The sequence below is a fragment of the Taudactylus pleione genome, unplaced genomic scaffold, assembly GCF_031769625.1.
Source record: "Taudactylus pleione unplaced genomic scaffold, aTauple2 ptg000062l, whole genome shotgun sequence".
NCBI lineage: Eukaryota > Metazoa > Chordata > Amphibia > Anura > Myobatrachidae > Taudactylus > Taudactylus pleione.
In genome coordinates this window covers 1,256,973-1,280,624 of record NW_028284464.1, presented here as the reverse complement: position 1 = coordinate 1,280,624, position 23,652 = coordinate 1,256,973, and the positions used below count along the sequence as shown (strand labels likewise).

Below are 23,652 nucleotides of genomic sequence, written 5' to 3'. Positions count from 1 at the left end.
GACTTATGTCTGTAGAGAACCTCCATACTCATTCTAGGACCACTGCCCCCTCTCCCAAATAAAGTCCCTCACCACCCTATCAAGATCTTGAAAAAAAGCTAAGTGGAATATGAATGTGTAGAGTCTGGAGCAGGTATAGGATTTTCTGCAGAATACTAACCTTAATGATATTAATCCTACCCAGCCATGACACCTGAAGAGATCTCCACTCCACAAGATCTTGCCTAGTTTTCTGGAGAAGAACCCATAACCCATCTGGAAATAGCAACTCTGAGATATTTAAAGTGGGAGGGGTGCACTGTATATGGAAAGGAGTGTTGGAGAGCACTCACTATATGGGAGGGGATAGTGAGGTTTAACGCAATTGACTTTAATTAAATTTAAATTAGACAATCAACTAAAATGCTGAAATTCACAAAAAAGATTGGATATAATCGGCAGTAGCTTGTCTGTGAACAATGCTAGTTTATGGGTGGTGCCACCAACTAAGACTTCCGCAGCATCAGGGTTAACACTTACGGCTGTAGCTAGGGCCTCCACACAGAGGACAAATATGATTGGAGATAAAGGGCTGCCCTGCCTGGTACCGTTTGAAATTTGGAAGGAAGTAGACAGAGTCCCATTTATCGAACCCCAGCTGATGGGGAGTTATATAAAGCAAAGTTCTGTGCCCTGTATATCATGCCCAAACACAAGTGCTCCAGCACCCCAGACATAAAGCTCCAACACCTTTTCAGTGTCCGTTGATAATAGCAAAGTCTGTATCTTGGATTATGAAATCTTTTGAAACAAATTTATAACTTTAGTGGTATTATCCTTGGCTTCCTGCCCGGGACAAAACCAAGTTGATCCGTATGGACCAGGTCAGGGAGCCAAGGCTTTAATCAGTTCGCTATCAATTTAGCAAAGAGCCTTATGTCTGCAAATCATCATATATTAGATAACGTCAAGGCTGCCATGTTTGTTCACCAGTGGTTTTCACTGATTTTTTTATCCCCAAATATAAAAAGTATTAAGTAATGAAGGAAAGGTTACTGTAGTTTCTATTTCAAAGATATATTGGTTTTTAGCTGTAATTTTAATATTGTTGCTGTTGTTACTATTAACATGTGGCCTAGTTACTGTCTGTGGTGTTTTCTTATTGGGGATGCGTAAAAATATAATTAGTGCTAATTCTGTGGAAAGAGTTATTGTTCTTCCAATGACCTCACTACACAAGACAAATATTTATTTCCACAAGTATAGCTGGGCATTTCTGAAAAACATGTATAATATCTCCTACTTCCTTACAATGACACCATCAATACGTTTTGTTTGGCCACATTTTGTGTAGTATAGCTGGAGTTATCCATGCAATACATCTATGGGGCGCAGGGCTGCCATCAGAAATTGTGGGGGCCGGGACTGAGAAAATAGGCAAAGGGTCCCCCTCCCAAAACAAAAAAAAATACAGAGCCTGCCACCATATCAAGGTAGACTCTATAGGCAAATAACAACGTCCGCAATCGCTTTCTGCAGTATGCACAGCTATCTACAGTATAATGGGAAATGTTGCTGCCCCAGCCTAGCATACATAGATATCTCTCCCACTCTCTTCCTCTCTGCAGCTGGTTCCTCTCTCTTTTTCCCCTTTTTGCACCTGTCCCCGTCTCCAGCCCTAGCCAGGCAGTACGACTCCCCACTCCTCGCATCCGCATCCCTTACCTCCCTCTTCTCCTGTTCTGGTTGATTGATGCAGTACTTCAAAATGGCAAATAAATTAATAGATGTATGAGCTCCATGATATGATCTGCTTAATAGTTTGATCAATAGTTTTTGCATTTATTCATATGGTGGGAATTTGCTAATTTATTTTCTCATTGTTAAGTTAGAATTTTTCAAACAGACCTGTATTTACATCTTAGCATCCTATAGCTGTCTGGGCTGGAGGTCACTTGACGCAATCTCGGTTTCATAGTATATTTACAGTTGGCTAACTTCTTGACATGTGCATGGCTAGGCTTATTGATACGTTTGGAAAAGCACATTACAGTGATAATATCCACCATACACGGTTAGCACTAATGTATCCGGCTAAACTGCGGATCCAAGACAATGGTCGTACATTGGGGGTCATTCAGACCCGTTCGCGAGGAAAGGATGCTCGCAAATGGGTCGATGCTGCCTCACTGCGCATGCGCATGACGGAGGGAGTTCCGTCGTGCGCATGTGCGAGACCCGGACTGCGACAGCCAAGCTGTTGCTCCGGTTCTCGCACCAAAGGGGGCGTGCTGTCGATGTTGATTGACAGCACGCCCCCTTTGGTGGGCGTGCCGGGGGCGTGGCGGCCAGACGGTGGCGTTCCCATGGGAACGCCTACCGTCTGAAGCCGGCCCCACTGACATCACTAGTGATGTCAGTGGGAGTGATTTTGGCTCTGATAAAGCCAAAATCACTCTAGGGCTTGCGGCAGCAAGACCCTACCGCAGGGTCTCCGTCGCAAGCCCGATGGTCGCGATGGTCTTGACCATCGCAACCATCATCATGGACGCTCGCTATAGCTGTGGGTGGTCACCCACAGCTATACGAGCGTCCGGGAGGACGCTCCATTTTCATGGAGGAGGGCCCTGATTCAGAGCGAGCACTCTGGTCAGAGCGTCCGCCTCTGAATCAGGCCCATTGCTCTTCTCTGACCCCGATCAGGCCAAAATACATGTCACTCGCATGCTTGGCCCTGGCAGTCCCCCAAATCGTTGACATTTACTTTCATATACTGGTTGTTCTATAATGTATTTTCTTTAAATTGAGGTTATGGCTCCATGTTGGAGCTACTCAAACCTGATATATCTATTATACTTAATGTTTCAACATGTACTGCAAGTGCCACTTTGCTGTCTGGTACTTGCTAGGTTTTTAATACTGTTTGGAAAATGTAGAAAAAGATGTTTTTTGGGTTTTATTTTTTCTTTTGTTTGTACCTCGCTCTCCTCCCCTGGATCGCTGAACATGCTTCCATCACCAGTGCTGCTTCTTTCCCCCCCGGTACTCCCTGCTCATTGGGATGGGGAGATGGGGAATGATATACATTCTCTTGCTTTGCACACCCGCCCTCGGCTAGACATTGGCTGATATAGATATAGACGTTCCCTCGTTAACTAATTCTTCTACGGTATCACATTTTAAGATTCTCTCCTGGAACGTGGGTGGTCTTAACTCCCCTATTAAGCGCAAAAGTGTGATTACACATTTAAAACTGTTTCGCCCTCAAATTATTTTTCTTCAGGAGACGCACTGGATGGCAGGAACTGGGCCCACTCTCAGAACTCTCTGGTTAGACCAGTGTGTCTCAGCTGATTTAAACAGAAAGGCTAGAGGGGTGGCTATATTATTACCCAAAATCTTCAATATACTCTCCTGAGTTCAATAGTTGACCCTAATGGCTGTTATTTAATTCTTGATGTTGAGGTGTGGGGTTCCAAATACACACTAGGTAATGTTTACGCCCCCAACCTAGCAACTCCTGACTTCCGGTAGGACTTAACAAATCTCTCTTACTACAGCGTAATAATTTTCCCCTTATTTTTGGAGGAGATCTGAATTCAGTGGATGACCCCATCTTGGACAAACAGCCCCCACCACGGCACACAGGCTCTACCTCGTGGAAACAAGTTCAAATCATGAGATCCACTCTCCAGCTAACAGATGTTTGGCGTCTCCTGAACTCTACAGATAAATCCTTTACATTTTACTCAAGGGTCCATCACTCTTGGTCCAGTATTGATACTATTCTGATAGCTAACTCCCTCATAACGCAGGTTAAACATACTGACATCCAGAGCATATTGGTTCCCGACCACGCCCCAGTCTCCTTATTGCTCAAGAGGAAGATACAATCAGGTAGCTCGCTATCTTGGGGATTTCCAAGTTACCTCTATCAGTCCGACGAATTCCGCAAATTTTTAACCAACAACTGGCTGAATTACTTGGACGAAAATTTTGAATACTGGGATAGGCCTACCATATTTTGGGATGCAGCTAAAACTGTTCTACGTGGCCAAATCGTTGAGTATGTTACTAGACAGAAAAATAAATCGGCTGCGACTTACCGCTCTCTGTATGATTCATTGACCAGGGCCCTTCAGACACACTTGACCTCTTCTAGTGAAGAATCTATACGATTGTATATCCAAGCCAAACAATTATTAAATTACTTTTTGTTATCACAAGCAAAGCGAGACTTAATATTCTCCTGATTTAAATACTTTTGGTGGGGAAATAAGGCGGGCCGTCTTCTGGCAACTATGTCCAGAAAACGAACGGTTTGCCGTTTTGTTACAGCTCTTAGACATCAACATACTGGACAACTCCTTGCGGATTCTTCCGCCATTTTAAAACATTTTGAATCCTGCTATACTAACTTGTACTCTAACCTTCCCTTTGACGAAACGGCCCATGCTCAACTATTACGAGAAGCCAATTTACCCCCCCTATAACTCAGTCCCAATCTGAATCTCTGACTTAAACTATAACGCTCGAGGAAATTACTATGGCCATTTCAAAACTTCATATACATATGAATGGTCTTTCTAACTAATTCTGTAAAATTCTACAGCCACATATTCCTACTGGAACTTATTAATGATAATATACAGCACCATAGCCCTTTTCAGCATTTTACTACCGCTCACACAATTTTGATCCCTAAACCCAATCCAGACCCACAGTTGGTAAGCTCTTACATATATTACATTATTGAACACCGACATTAAGTTACTAGCAAAAATTCTCACTGATAGGCTTCAAGCCTTTCTTCCCCATGCTCTGACATGTCACTAACTTGGATTTGTCCACAACAAATATTCTGTCAAAGGGTTTCGAGCAGCAATTGCTACGGTTGTTGCATCTTTTCAGTCATCCCATTCTCAAAATATATTGCTGAGTCTCGACACCACTAAAGCGGTTGATACTGTGTTATGGCCACACTTATTCTCAGTATTGCAACATAGGAATTTCCATCCGGTCTTTATCAAAACTATTCAATATCTGTATACGTCCCCCTCCATCTCCTTGCTACTCAATGACCACTGCAGCAATCCCATTATTATGCACCGCGGAACTCGCCAGGGCTGCCCCCTCTCCCCACGTTTATTTAATTTGGCTATTGATCCCCTTCTGCGCCTATTACAAGGAGACACTCAGTTTCAGGGGATTCAGATTGGACATAGAGAAATTAAGCTGACAGCTTTTGCTGACGACATTTTATTGTACATATCCAAACCTGCTGACTGTCTAACACACATCTTTCAACTCTTTATGTACTTTGGTGATGTTTCGGGACTTTCTGTAAACTGGTTCAAGTCAGTGGCACTTCGACTAGGCATGGGCAATTTTCTTAGAGGTGGTGTTGGCACTATGCCATTGATATGAAAATCTGACCATATAATGTACTTGGGAGTGCGGATCCCTAGGAGGCTGGGACTTTTATATAATCTTAACTTTACTACTATCATTCCAAAAGTCTTGCGGAACTGGAGTGTTGGAAATCTCTTTCTCTGTCCTATTTGGGGAGAGCCAGTTTGGTCAAGATGGTGTCATTCCCCCGTCTTATATATTTTATTCAGGCTTTGCCGACTATGCTCTCACCCAAAGACATCCAACATATCAATTTCCTTTTTAGAAAATTTATAGTCAGGGTAAGAAGCCGCGTATAGGTTTGATTAAGTTACAGCAGCCCGCTCTCAATGGTGGTCTTAACTTCCCTAATTTCTTGTGGTATTCTCAAGCTGTTCAATTGCCATACCTTAAGGATTGGATACATAATTAGGAAAATGATGCTAATACTGATCTTGAGAGATTGTTTTTACAGGGTGGGGACTTGTTCTTGCATCTCCATGATCAAGAGGTCCCTTCTCACGTTAGGGAGAACCCATTGCTGTGGCACACCAAGAAGCTATGGATGTGGATGAGACATAAACATGGTGTTAATGCACACAAGTTATTATATCTCCCCTTTTTGGCTAATCTCGAATTTCAAGAGGGACGAGTGTACCACCCTTTTAATAATTGGAGGTTGGGTGGGGTACTTAATATAGGCAATTTGACCAATGAACATGCTCATAGGCCACTCACATTCCAAGAAGCTACCGACAAATTCCCTGTTTTGGCAGTAGCATTTCTCCTTGCACGACACTACACTAGTTTGGTAAAACAATATTTTTCCCCGGTGGATTGGCAGAATCCAGTCGATGAGTAACTTGAGCGACAGCCGTCAACTAAGGGGGCGATCTCATTGGCTTATAAACACTTTCAAACTATTTTGGATCACTCCACTTGTCAAAAAGGCCTTGCATGCTGGCTCCGGTACCTCCCCGACTTACAGACAAGTGATCTACTGCAGGCACATTCTAGATCAAGCAGGATGCTTTCCTCCTCAATGTATAAAGAAATGTTTTTGAATGTACTGCATAGAACATATCTTTCCCCACATAGGTGGTTTTTGACAGGACTCTCGACCTCTCATAGCTGTTTTAAGTGTGGTGAGTTACATGCAGACCTCTACCATTGCCTTTGGCTCTGCCCCTTGGTTCCTCGGTTCTGGGTGCAGGTGCATAACTATTCAAATGAGCATTTAAAAAATTATCTGCCTTTAACCCCTCACTGGGCGCTTTTTGGTATTTCTCCAAGGGGACAAAATATCTCTAGAGGTGGCAAAAAACTGCTGCTTGCAATTAGTGCAGCAGCTCGTAAGGCTATTTTACAAGTATGGCTACACCCTGAACCGCCATCTTTGTTTTTGGTGTGTGGGAGAGCTACATTACAACTCTGTCCAGTGCTGTTAGATCTCAACTTCACGGCTCATTGTCCAATACTATTTGGTATACAGTATGTCCCAAATGGTAGCAGGTGATCCTCCCATTGTCCTCTAGTTTTCTCTTCTCAGTTGGTTGTGGGAGATTTGGGGGGAGGGGGCGAGCACAACCCCTTTTTTTTCTATTTTGTTTATTGTTTTTATCAGCCATTATTGCATGCCTATATTCTGTGTGCAACTACGGCTGTATCTGCATGCAAACTGCTACGTTACAGTGTCAGCGGCTGTGACAGACTCATGCAGATACAGCCGTAGTAGCACACAGAATATAGGCATGCTGCATATCATTTTAATCAGCATAAGCTGCTTGTGCATCCTATTCACGTCACTTTGTCATTAAGACACATTTTAAGGGAAAAAGTTGCATGGAAAGACACTTTGCGCTACTGAGCTCACGGAAGATAGATGTATATGGATAAATCTGCATAAAACCTGTTATTGGGATATATCAATATTAACATTTATTTGTTGTTAGTTGCATAATCATATACCTCACAGTGTTTAAGTTTAAGAGCTCTGTTTTCTAATACTACATGGAAATCCTTTATAGGATTGGGACATCATTAGTAACATACCTGTATTATTCTTCAGAACAAGGTCAACAGGAAAATGTCTTGTGAAAGGATGCCCATTGTTATCACAGAAAGGTGTGAAGTTAGTGATTTGGCTTTGTAGTATAACAAATTGTTAGGCTGTCTGTAGTCAAAGTGAAGAGTTAACCAAGAGTTGAGGTTTACCTTGTGCGTTATCTCCTGACATTCCTCAGCACTCCCACACTGCTTACTTGTTTCTGGTCCCTGCTTCCAAGGCAGCTCACATTCTTTTTTGCTCTTCCTCCCCCTTCTGTGTAGGCATCTCACAGATTCCAGAAACATTAGTCTGTACACTTCTGATCAGGATACGTTTGGAGGCTTCGGCAGTGTGCTGTGTTCTCTATCTCTCTATCTTGTTTACCAGACTCCCAGCATTATTGGTTTTCAGATAAAGATGCTTTCTGATCGGAAACGGGAACTGGAGCAACAGCTGAGCACCATAATGGAAGAAAATGATCAGCTTCAGGGAATTGTGGAGGAACTGCACGATCGAGAGTTAACCCTAAGCCAACAGAGTTGTGCCAAGGAGGTCCAGGTAGGTACATTCTGTGTCCAATAACCATTTTCTAGATGTAATGTAGTATGAGTTTGATTTAAAAAAAAAAAAAATATATATATATATATATATATATATATATATATATATATATATATAATTCAACTCACTGTGTTGATCATTTCATGTGAATTCCAGTAAATTAGGAGTAAGTGCACATTCATAAACCCACATATATACAAGAAAAATCACAGCGTGTGAAGAGATAGTAATAATTATGTAAAACAGTCTATATAATTGTATTACGTTTCATCAGAATAGAGTGAGACATTTACAAAGTGGTGGCATAGCGCATAGACACTATTTTGGGATACATTTAATAAAGTGAGAGTTTTTAGAAGTGGAGATGTTGCCCATAGCAATCAGATTCTAGCTATTATATTCTAGAAGGTGCTAGTTAAATGTTAAATACAATCTGATTGATTGCTATGGGCAACATCTCCACTTCTAAAAACTCTCACTTTAGTAAATATACCCCCATGGGCCTAATTCAGAGCTGCATGCTATGTCGAAGCCGCACGTAATCAGCCAATGTTTTCAGTCTGTGCATGCATCCCGATGGTTACCGGGGAAAGCCGCAGAACAAATTTGCACATAGAGGCAATTTCAGTGGGTGTTTCTGGGTGATAACGGGGGTGGCTAGCCAGATGCGGGCGTGTTGCGGTCATCGTCTTTTCCCACAGCTATACTGATACTGGAGGCCATGTTCAGACGGAGATTCTTCACCTCCATAGGGGTGGTGCAAACAATGGTGCGTCTTAATACACACAAAGGTGGATTAGGGCCAAGCCGTGGGGCATCTATATGAAGTCCATCGGCTGCGTCATTAGCATAAAGACGCAGGTGCTCTGTGGCAAAAGACGCAGTCGCAGCTGTAATAACGTGCCCCTCTGAATCAGGCCCTGTATCTCCGGCTGTGCACATTTAAAATTACCTCTGTGTTGTGCAAACACTTTCACACAAAACTGGCTATGGCACAAAGACGGTGGTTGTATAATGGGGAAGTAGTGCAGCATAGTCATAGCTGCTGAGACACAATTATGTGCCTGACGGAATAAAATCACAGAAGCAAAAAAGCAGCTGCTTGGCCATGATACTTACATGGATAAAATCTTTAAGTGGCAAATAGACACCATTGTACTGTATGTATGTGCCAAGCACATAGTGGGGCATGAATAGTGACACAGAGCATGTCAGAAATTATCCCCATTGTCTGTTTATTGTAAAAAAAAGGGGGGCTGTTTTATAATAAACACCGTTTACATCAATAATAAATAACAATTTATTTTGTTCATATTTAAAATAGCACTTTAAAAAATTAAATGATTATTTAAAAAAAAATAATGAATTTATGAGTTTATATATTAATGAAAATTAAATATTTTGGGCTATGCTCTATTAGGAAATTAAAAATAGTACTGAAATGCATTGTGGTTTATCCATTGACATGCTTGTCTAAGCTCATAGTGATTGACTTATTTATCAATCTTGATCTCTTTAAAGGCCCGGACACACACAAGTTTTTTCCAACAGTTTTGTGGGGGGGGGGGGGGGTTTAACATACAGAAAGCACAAAAAAACACAATAAAAGCCTTACTAATAGTTTGGTGCATCCTGAACATAAGCACAAAAATATATCTGGACACTTGAGTTATTACATCTGTATTGTAAGTTGGATGCACCAAACGTAAAATTGAATGTATAGATGCAGCCAGAACAGGCATACACTAGTCTATGATAACTGCTGTGTTAATAAACATATAACAATAATTGATAAAAATATATATGCTCCTCTCCCAAGTTATTTAGTTCCACTACATAATTCCTAGGTATGCTGGGTTTTGTATTTCCACAATCATGCACAACCAGTCAGTAGCTGCCAGGGCTTTATGACATGTTTAGTCACAATAAATGGGGATCTCTATTTTAACATCTACCGATAATTCCAGTGATAGCTTCAGGGTGTTCTGTGTGTTTAACACTGTAAACTTCCTGTCATCATTACATGTGCCTCCTTAAAGATGCAGAAAACTCCTAGTAGGATGCATCTATGGGTGCATTCTTCACTTCCATGTACACATCCCTACTGTACTGAACTTCCATTTGCACATCCTTACTGTATTGAAGTTCCATGTGCAAGTTCTTACTGTACTGAACTTCTATGTGTATCTTATTACTGTATAGAACTTCCATGTGCCCCTCCTTACTGTACTAAGCTTCTTTGTTCCCCTCTTTACTGTTCTGAACTTCCATGTATATCTCCTTACTGTACTAAGCTTCCTTGTTCCCCTCTTTACTGTACTGAACTTCCATGTATATCACCTTACTGTACTGAACTTCTTTGTGCATCTTATTTCTGTACTGAACTTCCATGTGCCCCTCCTTACTGTACTTCACTTTCTTGTTCCCCCTTTTTTGTACTGAACGTCATGTTCACCTCATTACATTACTGGTACACACTGGACGACACGCACACAAGATATATTGGCCGATATATATCTGCCAGTGTTACATTTTAATTTAATAAATATTTATATTTAATAAATATTTCAACAATAGTAAATGTACAAAAATCTATTGAGGAGTTTATATAAATTATCTCAGTCATATTAATGTACTTTTTTTTTTCTCCAAGTGCCTTCTATCAATGGTTAGTTTAGTTTTTACTTTGCAAGATCATAGTGTTCCTATAAATCCCAAGTGTATTTGGTTTCTGCTTCTTTGCTCTCTTGTAGCTGGGCGAGAGTCAGCTGGAGTTGGAAGAACTTCGGAATTCTTATCGGCAGCTGCAGATGAAAATGGAGGAACTGAAAGAGGAAACAAGTCTCCAACATCTTAACACCACAAGTACCTCACTGCTTTCGGAAATTGAGCAAAGTATAGAGGCAGAAGAGCAAGAGCAGGAACGGGAACAGGTGAGCATAGCAAATAATCAAACATACAAATCAGTGTACATATATATAAATATATATACAGTCAGGTCCATAAATATTGGGACATTGACAGAATTTTCATATTTTGGCCTCTATTCACCACCACAATGGCTTTGAAATGAAACAAACAAGATGTGATTTAACTGCAGACTTTCAGATTTAATTTGAGGGTAATTACATCCAAATCAGATGAACTGTGTAGGAATTACAACGGTTTCTATATGTGCCTCCCACTTTTTAAGGGGCCAAAAGTAATGGGACAAACTAAACAATCCTAAATCTAACTTTCACTTTTTAATACTTTGTTGCAAATCCTTTGCAGACAATTACAGCCTGAAGTCTGGAACGCATAGACATCACCAGACACTGGGTTTCATCCCTGGTGATGCTCTGCCAGGCCTCTACTGCAAATGTCTTCAGTTCCTGCTTGTTCTTGGGACATTTTCCCTTCAGTTTTGTCTTCATCAAGTGAAATGCATGCTCAATCGGATTCAGGTCAGGGGATTGACTTGGCCATTGCATACCATTCCACTTTTTAGCCTTACAAAACTCTTTGGTTGCTTTTGCAGTATGCTTCGGGTCATTGTCCATCTGCACTGTGAAGCGCTGTCCAATGAGTTCTGAAGCATTTGACTGAATATGAGCATATAATATTGCCCGAAACACTTCAGAATTCATTCTGTTGCTTTTGTCAGCAGTCACATCATCAATAAATACAAGGGAACCAGTACCATTGGCAGCCATACATGCCCACACCATGACACTACCACCACCATGCTTCACTGATGAGGTGGTATGTTTTGGATCATGAGCAGTTCCTTTCCTTCTCTTCTTACTTCATGAAGTCATAGATTGACGAAACGCGTTGGGAGGCTGCTCATACATCCATGAACTCTTCAATTTCTTTTTTATCTAAAAGATAAGCTTTTTTCAGTTTATTCCTCCTTTTTATCCTATGTATATCATTTATTGCTATGTTTTTATGTACTTTTCATGATTGTAGGTGTCATATTTATGAATTAAATAATTTTTTTAATATTTAGATATATTCCTATTATTTTAAACACGTATTTATTCACTTGCATATATTATTTATTGAGGTTAAATTATTCACTTGTTAAATTATTCACTTGGCACTTTATGTGTTTATTTCTGCACTTTGTTTTAAAACACTACATATGAATTACTAAGCGTTTTTCACAGATTTACTGAATTATTTAAATAGTTAATAGAGTGTACTAAGCACTTTTGTCACTCACATTTCAAGCTTTGTGTACACTATCTTTATTTTAATTTATGGTGGCTAGCCACCACCAGACTTTTGTTGTTAAGAGCTGACACCTTTAATAGAGGAGTGCAATACACTGAGAGTCATTATAAACCCAGAAGGGTTATAAGGTGGTAATTTTTTCTGCTGTTGGCGCTGGGTACATCTACAATATCAAAATCATATATATATATATATATATATATATATATATATACTGAAGTGCCAAACGATGTAGGATAGAAGCGTGGTATCTCAGCGAAGTGCAGCAACTTGACATGGCATCAATTCCACGTGTGGACAGAAGACATTTGGAGAGATGTTGACCCATGTCATCTGGATAGCTTCCACCAACTCCCTGATATTTGTAGATGCAGGATCTTGCATTCTACAAATGCTCGATTGGGTTCTTGATGGGCTAAAGTAGTGGCCACAGAACTCACCAGAATCCTTCCCGAACCAATTCTGGACAACTTGGAACCGATGACACAGTGCATCATCCTGCCAGAATATTCCATCATTGTGGGAGTACATAAAGTCCATGAAGGACTGCAAATGGTCATCAAGCAATGCAACATAGAGGTCATTAACATGTTCAGGCGGACCAGCGAAACCAAATAATGCCACGTGAACACACCCCACACCACCAACAGCCTGCACGGTGCCTTGTTGACAATTGGGGTCCATGACCTCATAGGGTCTGCCCCACTCCTGAACCCTACCATCAACCCGAAACAACTGGAACCATTGCTCATCGGACCATGCCACTTGTTGCCAGTTTTCCAGGGCCCAATTAGTGACGTCACAAGCCCATGTAAGACGCTGTGTCTGGTGTCGTAGCTAATAAGTGCTAACAGGTGGGTGGTTCTTCTACTCCCATATTACATGGAAGTTTAAGAACGCTGCACTGACCAGAATGCTTGAGATTCTCAAATATCAGGGAGTTCTCCCAAACGTCCGGGTGAGTAAGTCACTTACCGGGATCTTGTCTAGTTTTTTAGTTCCGCAAAGATGGAAATTTCGGCAATGTACATCGGGGAGATGGGGTCATGAACACACGAGTTACATCATCATAACTCTGTATTTGTCCTTTGGACCTCTCCTCTGGTATATACCGATAGGGAGCTCCAAAAAGAAGGCAAGTATGTTTATGGTCTAAGTAAAGCATGGGATTCAGGGTATATCGGTATTGTCTTTTTTACATGTAGTAGAGAACACCTAGAAATGCATTTCTACACTAAGTGCAACTTGATGTGTTTTGTTTTTAATTGTAGTTGAGATTGCAGCTCTGGGAAGCACATTGCCAAGTCCGATCTCTTTGCTGCCAGCTCAGAGGTAATGAAAGTGCAGATTCTGCTGTGTCCACCGACTCCTCCATGGATGAATCTTCTGAAACCTCATCTGCCAAAGACGTGCCAGCCGGAAGCCTTCGCACTGCCCTGAGTGAACTGAAAAGCCTTATACTGAGCATACTGGACACTTGTGACGCAGCGGTACCTGTTTGGTTTCTATCTCACCTCCATCATTACATTTTATGCCACACAAGATATTTGTGCTTCAATTGTTTGCTTTTAAACAAAACTCCTCTAGAAAAAATATTTCGAGAAAAATCAACCAAAAATTAATCTAGAGAGAACTTAATTGTTTCTCTCTTTTTTATTTTTATCCATGGCTGATCCTGCTGTCAGTCTCTCCATATTATTATATACAATATATAGTTATTTTTATTTAATAGTACAGAGGTTCCCAAACACGGTCCTCAAGGCTTCCCAACAGTTCAGGTTTTAGAGATATCCATGGTTGAGCACAGGTGGTTAAATAAAATTGACTGAGGTACTAATTAAGTCACCTGTGCTCAACCATGGATATCTCTTAAACCTGAACTGTTGGGGAGCCTTGAGGACCGCATTTGGGAACCTCTGTAATAGTATAAAAATATAGTATAATATGTTGAATAAAACAATTTACTTATTTCAGTTTTTTTTTTTTTTTTTTTAAATTGAGGGGTTCAGAAAGCAAAAGAGGAGGGGGTTTGCAACAACAACAGAGGAGGGATACAGGGTTAGAAAAAGGGTCATATACTAATATTGATTGCCATAGTATACAGCCAAGTTACGTATTTATTGTAAATTAAGGTTCATTCGGTATGCCGGACGTCGGGATTTCGGCGGGTGGATGATAGGCATGGGGAATTCGACGCCTCTCATTAGTCCCATGCATTGTTAAACCATTTAATAATGGGAGAGTAGTGGAAGTAGAGTAAGGCACACCAAGGTCTCTATTCCAAAACTGTATATGTCTCACAATAAATAGTCTTGAGTATTTATTGTGGCATAACCTTAGTAACTAGAGTAAAGACCGCTTTCACTATGCTTGGAGGTTAGGACACTTCCAAAAGATAGAAATTAGATTTCATGGCACCAACAGTATTTCATCTGATTGAGCCACATGTCTATCAGGGATGAGTTCCAACCTTTCTGGAAATGGAAATTGCATTTCAGTCTAGTTTAAGTTTTTAGACCTGAGAGGTATAACAGATACGTTCCCATTATTTTGATTAGAAAGTATTGTGTAGATCTTCTTTCCAACTTAATTGAGGGGTGATTTGCATACAGATTCCATTGATGATAAATATTGATACCAAAATGTAATTCCATATTCTCCATCTTGTTTTGTGATCCCGGAGAGTAGACTAATTGCGCAATTTGGTTTAATGATTTCAGATACCCAGGGGCTAATGCAGAGTTGAATGGTAGTCAATTTCGCAGATGTATCTTGCATGTTTTTGCATTACGCATGCTCTGGAGTTGAGCATACGTAACTGAGGCCAATGCAAAACTGTATGCAACTCAACCGCATCGCCACTTGTGAGTGGTAATAGTGCCGTGGCACCTATGCTAAATTTAGCAAGGGCGTGTTGACGGAGGTACAGACTATGTAGTGTTATGTAAATGTATAATTTCACCATTTTCAGAGATTGTGGGTATCAAACCAAGCATATGGTTAGGGGGTGGTTGGGTCACAGAGCTCTTACAACTGAACATATGGAGGACTATAGGGGCAAATGCATTAAATTCTGGTGGTGATATAACACCTCTAGAGCACCACAATAAATTTGGAACTGGAAGCAATTTAGCTAGTGCTCCAGTGAATAGGTTATGACTTGGGGTAATAATCTATTTAGGGCTACTATTCTATCCCATATTTTTAAGTCTATAATTTCTTGGTAGTTGGTCTCCATAGGATAATAGATGTCTAATAGGATAATGTGAATGTAAGGCCTTTTCTAAATCTACACATGGTTTTTGAAATGAAGATAGAGACCAATCCCTCCTGTGTTAATATGCAAGTCTCTTTGTATCTAAAAGCCGTATTCAATTAGCGACGAAAACGGACATTTTTTTTCGCCATTGGCGAAAATGGGCAAAAAAAGGGCGACATTTTAGCCAAAAAAGTAGCCCCAATTTACGCGGAACAGTAATTTCCTTGAACAAAATTGCTTTCTATCTTTTATCAACGTTTTTTTTTTTTTTTCCACACAAAATTTGCGCTGCCGTTTTTCATCAAAGTACGCAACTTATGATTTTTTTTTCCGCCTGTTGCCATTATCACCTGTTTTTGGCCGTTTTCGATGCTAATTAAGTGCGGCCCTAAGTAGGATCAGAAGGGCTAGGCCATCCTGTTTTATTTCAGTAATTCAATACACATGGTAAAAAATATATATTTTGGTGAAAATGAACCAAGAATATTATTTTTAATCTAACGCAGATTAAAGCTGCATGTATAGGTCCGCTACCAGTTCTTGTTATTAAAATGTTCCTTTTTACAGACCAATAGGCAATATTTGGAGTCTGTATACATAGACAGTTCAATTTAAACCTAATAATTGTAGTCAGGTGCACAAATAACTCCTTGGTCACCCTATTCCTAGTTCTGAAGTGTTATTGGCCAGTATGGCAAGTAGGAAGATATTTAAATGACACCACCCACAATTCCTAGAGGTAGAGACATTATTCAAGTTTTGGGAATTATTGTTAGGAATAAACAAGAAAGATGGTGAGAGAGAGAGCCCCATTCTGACGTCAGGCCCATCATTATCTTCATGCTTGTTTGTCTATCGATACTAAACTCACTTTTATAATTTCTACTTTTTTTGTTCTATGTAGAGCTCACGAAAATGTGAAGATGATGGTTTAGAGGAGCAGATCAAACGAACCAGTGAAGACTCAAAAGCGTTGCGGGAACTTTTACAAGGAGAGCAAATAAGAATGAAACAAACATTTGAGGAGCTACAATGCCTTCATAAACAGGTAACAGTCCACAATTAATAATAATTCTCCTTCGCCAATATGAAATCACATTCAAAGAAATAACTTGGCGCTGATGCATAGTCGAGTTTGTGCTGGTTTGTGTAGCATGACTTTGCAGAATTGTTTGCAATTTGGGCACACCGACCTTACGGCTGAAGAGATGGAACTGGGATGGGAAGAGGTAAGCTCAGCAAGGGTGTGTTCATGGAAATGTGCCCCATCAAGACTGGCAAATATTCACATATGCATAGGAAAAAGAGTTTACTGCGCTCCAATAATGTTGCAGGGACACAGGGAAAACACAAATCACGTGAGTGTTCAAAGTTTAATTGAAGAACTGTAATAAACACAATAGCAATAAGAATATGAATAAATCGATATGACAATGCGCTTCAATGATTATTGGTTATAAAAATAAGTAAAATGAAACATGAAAAAATATAAAAACAATAATATCAAACATAAATTCACCAAAAAGGGACAACAAAAGGAGTTGATCAGGCTCCAATAACACCTGTAAAAATAGAATCCACTTAAAAATAATTGATTAGCTGGAGAATCGATGCTATAATGAATGTGTACTATAAACCAGGTTAATACAAAGAGAAACCTGATATATGTGCCCACTATCCCTCTATATAGATAGACCTCAGTGCTACTAGCCCTTCATTGAAATGAGCCACCAGATATATCCAGTTCACATATAGTGTGTTCAGCTATATATACAGCTGCTAATACAATCTGATATTCTGTAATGGGGTGTAAATGCTGATCCTTTTATAGTAAATTGAATAGCACAAATGTTATTGTACAAAGATGATAGCAAAGCCGGTAGTGTGCTTGTAAGGAATGGGTGAAATAGCACAGTCTCTGAGCATCAGAGAAAATGTACCTTTGGGTAGCTAAGCGTGATGAGCTATTAGCTGATATCCAGAAACAGTGTAACAAGAAAATGATCCTCTCTAATTAGCGTTATTCACCATCTGGAGAACAGATGTAACGACAATGCTGACCAATATGGGGCTAATGTCTCCTTTTGTCAGACAATGCTGTGGACGGAGACCCCGGCTGACAATGGTTGTATGTAGACTCTCGTCTCAATGAAGCCAGCAGTGGAAGAAATGAACCGCGTAGTTGTATACTAGCGGTGTACACTATTACCTTCCGTCTCCTATGTTGGAGTAGATCGTGGAAGCCGCTTGCAAAGGTGTCAGCTGGCGGCGGGGAAATAACCTCTCGTTCGTAAAAGCCAGAAAGGACACTAACAGTGGAGCCGCCGGCCGGCGGTGAAGATGATAGCTGCTCTCTATAGTCACTGGAGTCTCTCCCTATATGAAGACCCTCTGCTGCTGATCACTGCAAGCCGTTTTTGGAACCTTTGGTCATTCAAGTTTCTGGGCTGTCGCTGTCATCTATCCTATGCGGCTACTGAATTACACCATATACAGCCCGCACCACTGGTCCTGACATACGGGAGCTATCATCTTCACCGCCGGCCGGCGGCTCCACTGTTAGTGTCCTTTCTGGCTTTTACGAACGAGAGGTTATTTCCCCGCCGCCAGCTGACACCTTTGCAAGCGGCTTCCACGATCTACTCCAACATAGGAGACGGAAGGTAATAGTGTACACCGCTAGTATACAACTACGCGGTTCATTTCTTCCACTGCTGGCTTCATTGAGACGAGAGTCTACATACAACCATTGTCAGCCGGGGTCTCCGTCCACAGCATTGTCTGACAAAAGGAGACATCAGCCCCATATTGGTCAGCATTGTCGTTACATCTGTTCTCCAGACGGTGAATAATGCTAATTAGAGAGGATAATTTTCTTGTTACACTGTTGCTGGATATCAGCTAATAGCTCATCACGCTTAGCTACCCAAAGGTACATTTTCTCTGATGCTCAGAGACTGTGCTATTTCACCCATTCCTTACAAGCACACTACCGGCTTTGCTATCATCTTTGTACAATAACATTTGTGCTATTCAATTTACTATAAAAGGATCAGCATTTACACCCCATTACAGAATATCAGATTGTATTAGCAGCTGTATATATAGCTGAACACACTATATGTGAACTGGATATATCTGGTGGCTCATTTCAATGAAGGGCTAGTAGCACTGAGATCTATCTATATAGAGGGAGAGTGTGCACATATATCAGGTTTCTCTTTGTATTAACCTGGTTTATAGTACACATTCATTATAGCATCGATTCTCCAGCTAATCAATTATTTTTAAGTGGATTCTATTTTTACAGGTGTTATTGGGGACATAATATTGGAGCTTGATCAACTCCTTTTGTTGTCCCTTTTTGGTGAATTTATGTTTGATATTATTGTTTTTATATTTTTTCATGTTTCATTTTACTTATTTTTATAACCAATAATCATTGAAGCGCATTGTCATATCGATTTATTCATATTCTTATTGGTATTGTGTTTATCACAGTTCTTCAATGAAACTTTGAACACTCACGTGATTTGTGTTTTCCCTGTGTCCCTGCAACATTATTGGAGCGCAGTAAACTCCTTTTCCTATATATGTTTTTTAGTGAGGTTGGCAATCACCTCCTTATTTACTGCTGCACCGATATTTAACATCTGAGTCTCTGACTGATTAGCGCTTAGGTTTTTTTGTGTGTGGGTGTGGTTCACTTTGAAATATTCACATATGCACCTGTTGAAATGGGTACACGTTAATCGACCCGGCAATCTTGCCGATGGTGGGGAAGATTAACCTTCAGACCATGCAAGATTGCCAGTACACGTTAGAATATTTAATGCAAGATGGAGTGATCACTCATTCAGTCCTTCATTAATATGCACTGCACTGCATGCGATATCGTGTGATTGGCCTGCAGTATAGCCAATCACACGACGTCGCTGACAACGCGCAGGAGCGCGCAATAGTGCGTACACACTAGACGTTGTGGACGATTGGTCGTTCCAATTCATCTAAAAACGTAAAATCATCCACTTTATCATCTAGTGTGTACCCAGCTTAAGGATGTTTATCTTTTGTGCCTGTTATAGGGAGGTATAATTACGTGCTGATGATATTAATTTGTTGGAAAAGAGTCACATATGCTGCAAACACGAACTCGTGTGTGCGGTAATACACTTTTTCTACAAGAACATTTATTTTTAGTCATTTTCTCACATTTCAGTATCCAGTAATGCCCATTCCTTACAGAAGGATAGTGCCGCTGGGAACGCAGTTCATTATGTTTGATGTGGGAGCCCATGGATTTAATTCACTGTACGTTTGGTTTGAGATCTGACATTTATAGCACTGACTAGAGAAGTATGACACAGCTATCTGCCCACCTACACCATGACCTATACAGAACTGAGAGTTAGCTTTATTACAGCTTATTAGAAAACAATTGTGCCCAACACACTTGAAGTAATAGCCATGTTTCATTGGTTTGGAAGTACAACTCTGCAGTATTTTCACTTATCCCACTACCGCGCTTTTTGCCTAATATATAAATATTTCAAACCACATTTAGAGGTAATGCCGATGAACAGATGTCATTGCTGACAAAGAGCAACCTTCTTACACACGATTAGCACATTAGCAGTTGTTTCATTTCTATTTCAGAACTGCTATAGAAAGGAGTATAAATCCTGATTGTTTCTGTTGACCATATAAACTTTTGTGTCTAATGAAAAAAAAACCTGTTCTCCTGTCAGGTAACTCTGCTGAGTGTTGAAATGACTGCACTCAAAGAAGAGCGAGATCACCTGCTGGAACTGACCCAAAATAAGGATACACATGAAGCGTTACTGAAGGCAATAAAGGATAGAGATGACGCTATAGCCAAGTAATAATAATCTCTGTACATTTGCTATCTTAAACCCTGCAGTTACTTGAATCTTTTTGTTTTATGTGATTTGTTGTTCCAGTGGTCTAAACTACTGCACATATATAGAGGACTTTTCAAATCCATATTTTCCCATAAAGAGGAAGAATATTTTTTTAAGGGCTTTTAGTGAGATAGTTATGCTGTGTACACACTAAACGATATGTCCCCCGCCATGGCTCTGCCACTGCCCGCATCGGCAAGTTTGTATGCACTTGCCGATCCCAGCTTCTGTCGCTGCAGATGTCAGGCTGGGTACACATCGTCTAGTGCACAGGTTCTCAAACTCGGTCCTCAGGACCCCACACGGTGCATGTTTTACAGGTCTCCTCACAGAATCGCAAGTGAAATAATTAGCTCCACCTGTGGATCTTTTAAAATGTGTCAGTGTGTAATGACTACACCTGTGCACCTGCTGGGTGACCTGGAAAACGTGACCTGTGTGGGGTCCTGAGGACCGAGTTTGAGAACCACTGGTCTAGTGTGTAACCAGCAGTAGACTGTATAAAGATATATAGTACATATTATGGGAGGAAATGCAATAGCGTGCGAGTTGCGGGCATCTGCAAGATTGTACCCGATTTTGTTTTAAAGCGGCAATAATGTAAAAGGCAAACACAAGTTGGTTTTTGCCCTTTAAATTGTTGCCGCTGTCAAAAACAACTGCCAGACTCACCAGGAACAAAGCTATATATATATATATATATATATATATACATACAGTGTCTATCTATTTATCTACACTGAAGTGCCAAAAGTCATGGGATAGTGGTATGTTTAGGTAATGGTAGGTGGTGTCACCGTACTATGACATCTTGGAAGTGCCCAGACCTGCATTAGTTGTTATCTGACATCTCGTGAGGCAGTTTGAACGCCGGCTAGGCTAGTCATGGCAAGGCAACTTGAATTATTGGAGTTCGAACAGGGCATGATAGTGGGTGCCCGACGGATGAGACATTCCATTTCCGAAGTTGTGCGGACATTCAACATTCCTCGATCTACGGTGTCACATGTATACCAAGAATACCACATGGAAGGCATTACCACCCACCATGGACAGCGCAGTAGCCGACTATGGGTGCTTAATGATTTTGACAGCAGCGTCTGGCCAGAATAGTCCGTGGTAACGGGCAAGTGACACTGGCTCAAATCACATCCACATTCAATGCAGGAGGTACCAGATACATATACAGTAGGTCAGTGCAGCGTTCTTTAGCTTCGATGAAATATGGGAGCAGAAGACACACCAGAGTGCCCATGTTAATACTACAACATCGGACACAGCCCCTCACATGAGCTTGTGACATTGGTAAATTGTCCTTGGAGGACTTGCAACATGTGGAGTGATTCCAGTTGTTTTGCGGCTGATAGTAGGATTCGAGAGTGGCGCAGACCCCATGAGGCCATTGACTCCAGTTGTCAACAAGGCACCGTGCAGGCTGGTGGTGGTTCCATAATGGTGTAGGGTGTGTTCACGTGGCATGGGTTGGGTCCGCTGGTCCATCTGAACATGTCATTGAATGGTAACTGCTATGTTGCATTGCCTTATGACCATTTGCAGTCCTTCATGGACTTCATGTACTCCCACAATGATGAAATATTCCAACAGGCTAATGCACTCTGTCATTGATCCCAGAATTGGTTCCATCCTGGAGAGTTCCGACGAATGGCGTGGCCACCACGTTCACCCAAAATTAACCCAATCGAGAATTTATGCGTTGTGGTGGAGAGATCCATTCACACCCAAGATCCTGCACCTACAAATATCAGGGTGCCGTGGGAAGCTATCCAGACAGCATGGGTCAACATCTCTCCAGAGGTCTTCCGTCTACTTGTGGAATGGATACCACGTCAAGTTGTTACACTTCGCTGGGCTAGAGGGGATCCTACACAATACTAGGCATCTATCCCATGACACTTCAGTGTAGTAAGGAAAAGAGAACAGGGCCCGTTAGTTGGTGGCCTCTCTACATCCCAGAGCCTCCATGCAACAAGAAAACTGTGGTAATAATCGTGCCTTGTCAGAAAAGTCACTGCCACTTGAGTCTACCAGACTCTAGGCCCCTTCTCTCTCACCTCTAGTGATGTTGAGCTGGCTATTGCTGGTGCAACATCTTATATAATGCAATATGCCAACTACAGTATCTAAAATTGCTCCCAAACCAGCATCTCTACTTGCCTTGAATAACAGCAACAGGAGATGTTATTTATCAGGGGAATTTTAGAAATATTGTATAATAGGACCCTTGGACTGCTCATTTTGTAGGTCATTTCTTGGTGGAATCATATAAAATTATTTTGGTAGTGTATATCTGTCCCTCTTTATGTACTGTGATTGTTTGATTTTATTCTGTGGTGTAAATTGTAAGGATATTAAAAAATAAATAGGTATCCTGTGGCTATATAAAGACTTGAGGTTGCCAGCTGAAGGCCTTTATACTGGTCAGAGCCTTTGGAGCCAGTAGCCTTGTAATGGAATACAGTATTATTGCTTTAATACAAACACTCAGCTTCATCTGTCCTTACCAAGTGAATGTTTGCTCTTGAAAATAATCTAGCATTCTGTCTAAACTCTTAACACAATGGAATAGTCAGCAACAGCAGATAAAATATCCACATTACCCCCTATGGGACTGCAAACAAAAATCTGTGATCCCGAGGCTACTTTTAATGCGGCATATACACGCACTTACTCCCTGGAATAGCCGACTCGCTCCTAGTTGAGATGACCTCTGAATGTTCCTGCCAGGCTTATTCACACTGGTCGTTCATCTTTATCTACAGAAACCTATTTTGTTTTTCCCTCTCACCACCTTTTTCAACATGTTTTCTCCAATTCAATTTCTCTGACACTCTAGCACCCAATCTCACTGCACAAACCAATTGTACTTTGTTGACTCCTAAGTTGTGCAGGCTTGTAGTAATGTTATAAGTTGCATATACTGTAAGTATTAGTTCTCATAATGCAGTTTAAGACTGAATTAAAAAGATGCAACTTTTTGTTATGTGTCATATTATTTTCTCTTCAGGAAGAATGCTGTAGAAATGGAGCTTTCTAAATGTAGAATTGATTTGATGTCACTGAACACTCAACTATTAGATGCCATTCAACAAAAACTGAACTTGTCCCAGCAGCTGGAGGCGTGGCAGGTAAAGGTCCCTATTATTGTATATATTACATGTGCCTGTTCCTTAATAAAGCTGTCTCTGAAAAAAGGTTTGGCCTATGTAAGTAGCTTTCAGATTCCTACGGTTCCTTAGATCCCATTAAAAACA

General features: G+C 40.8%; 1 protein-coding gene across 2 annotated transcripts in view; it reads left to right on the top strand.

The window, feature by feature from the left end:
- BICDL1 (BICD family like cargo adaptor 1) overlaps positions 1 to 23,652 on the top strand; it is a 98,248-nt gene that overhangs the window by 65,705 nt on the left and 8,891 nt on the right. For both annotated transcript variants that reach the window (XR_015876500.1, XM_088465278.1), the window contains exons 4-9: positions 7,829 to 7,975; positions 10,732 to 10,911; positions 13,471 to 13,689; positions 16,363 to 16,506; positions 20,207 to 20,337; positions 23,406 to 23,526. Coding sequence is in view for 1 of the 2 variants with exons in the window: in XM_088465278.1 (XP_088321404.1) it covers positions 7,829 to 7,975; positions 10,732 to 10,911; positions 13,471 to 13,689; positions 16,363 to 16,506; positions 20,207 to 20,337; positions 23,406 to 23,526 (942 nt within the window). In the remaining variant the exon portion in view is untranslated. The remainder of the gene's footprint in view (positions 1 to 7,828; positions 7,976 to 10,731; positions 10,912 to 13,470; positions 13,690 to 16,362; positions 16,507 to 20,206; positions 20,338 to 23,405; positions 23,527 to 23,652) is intronic.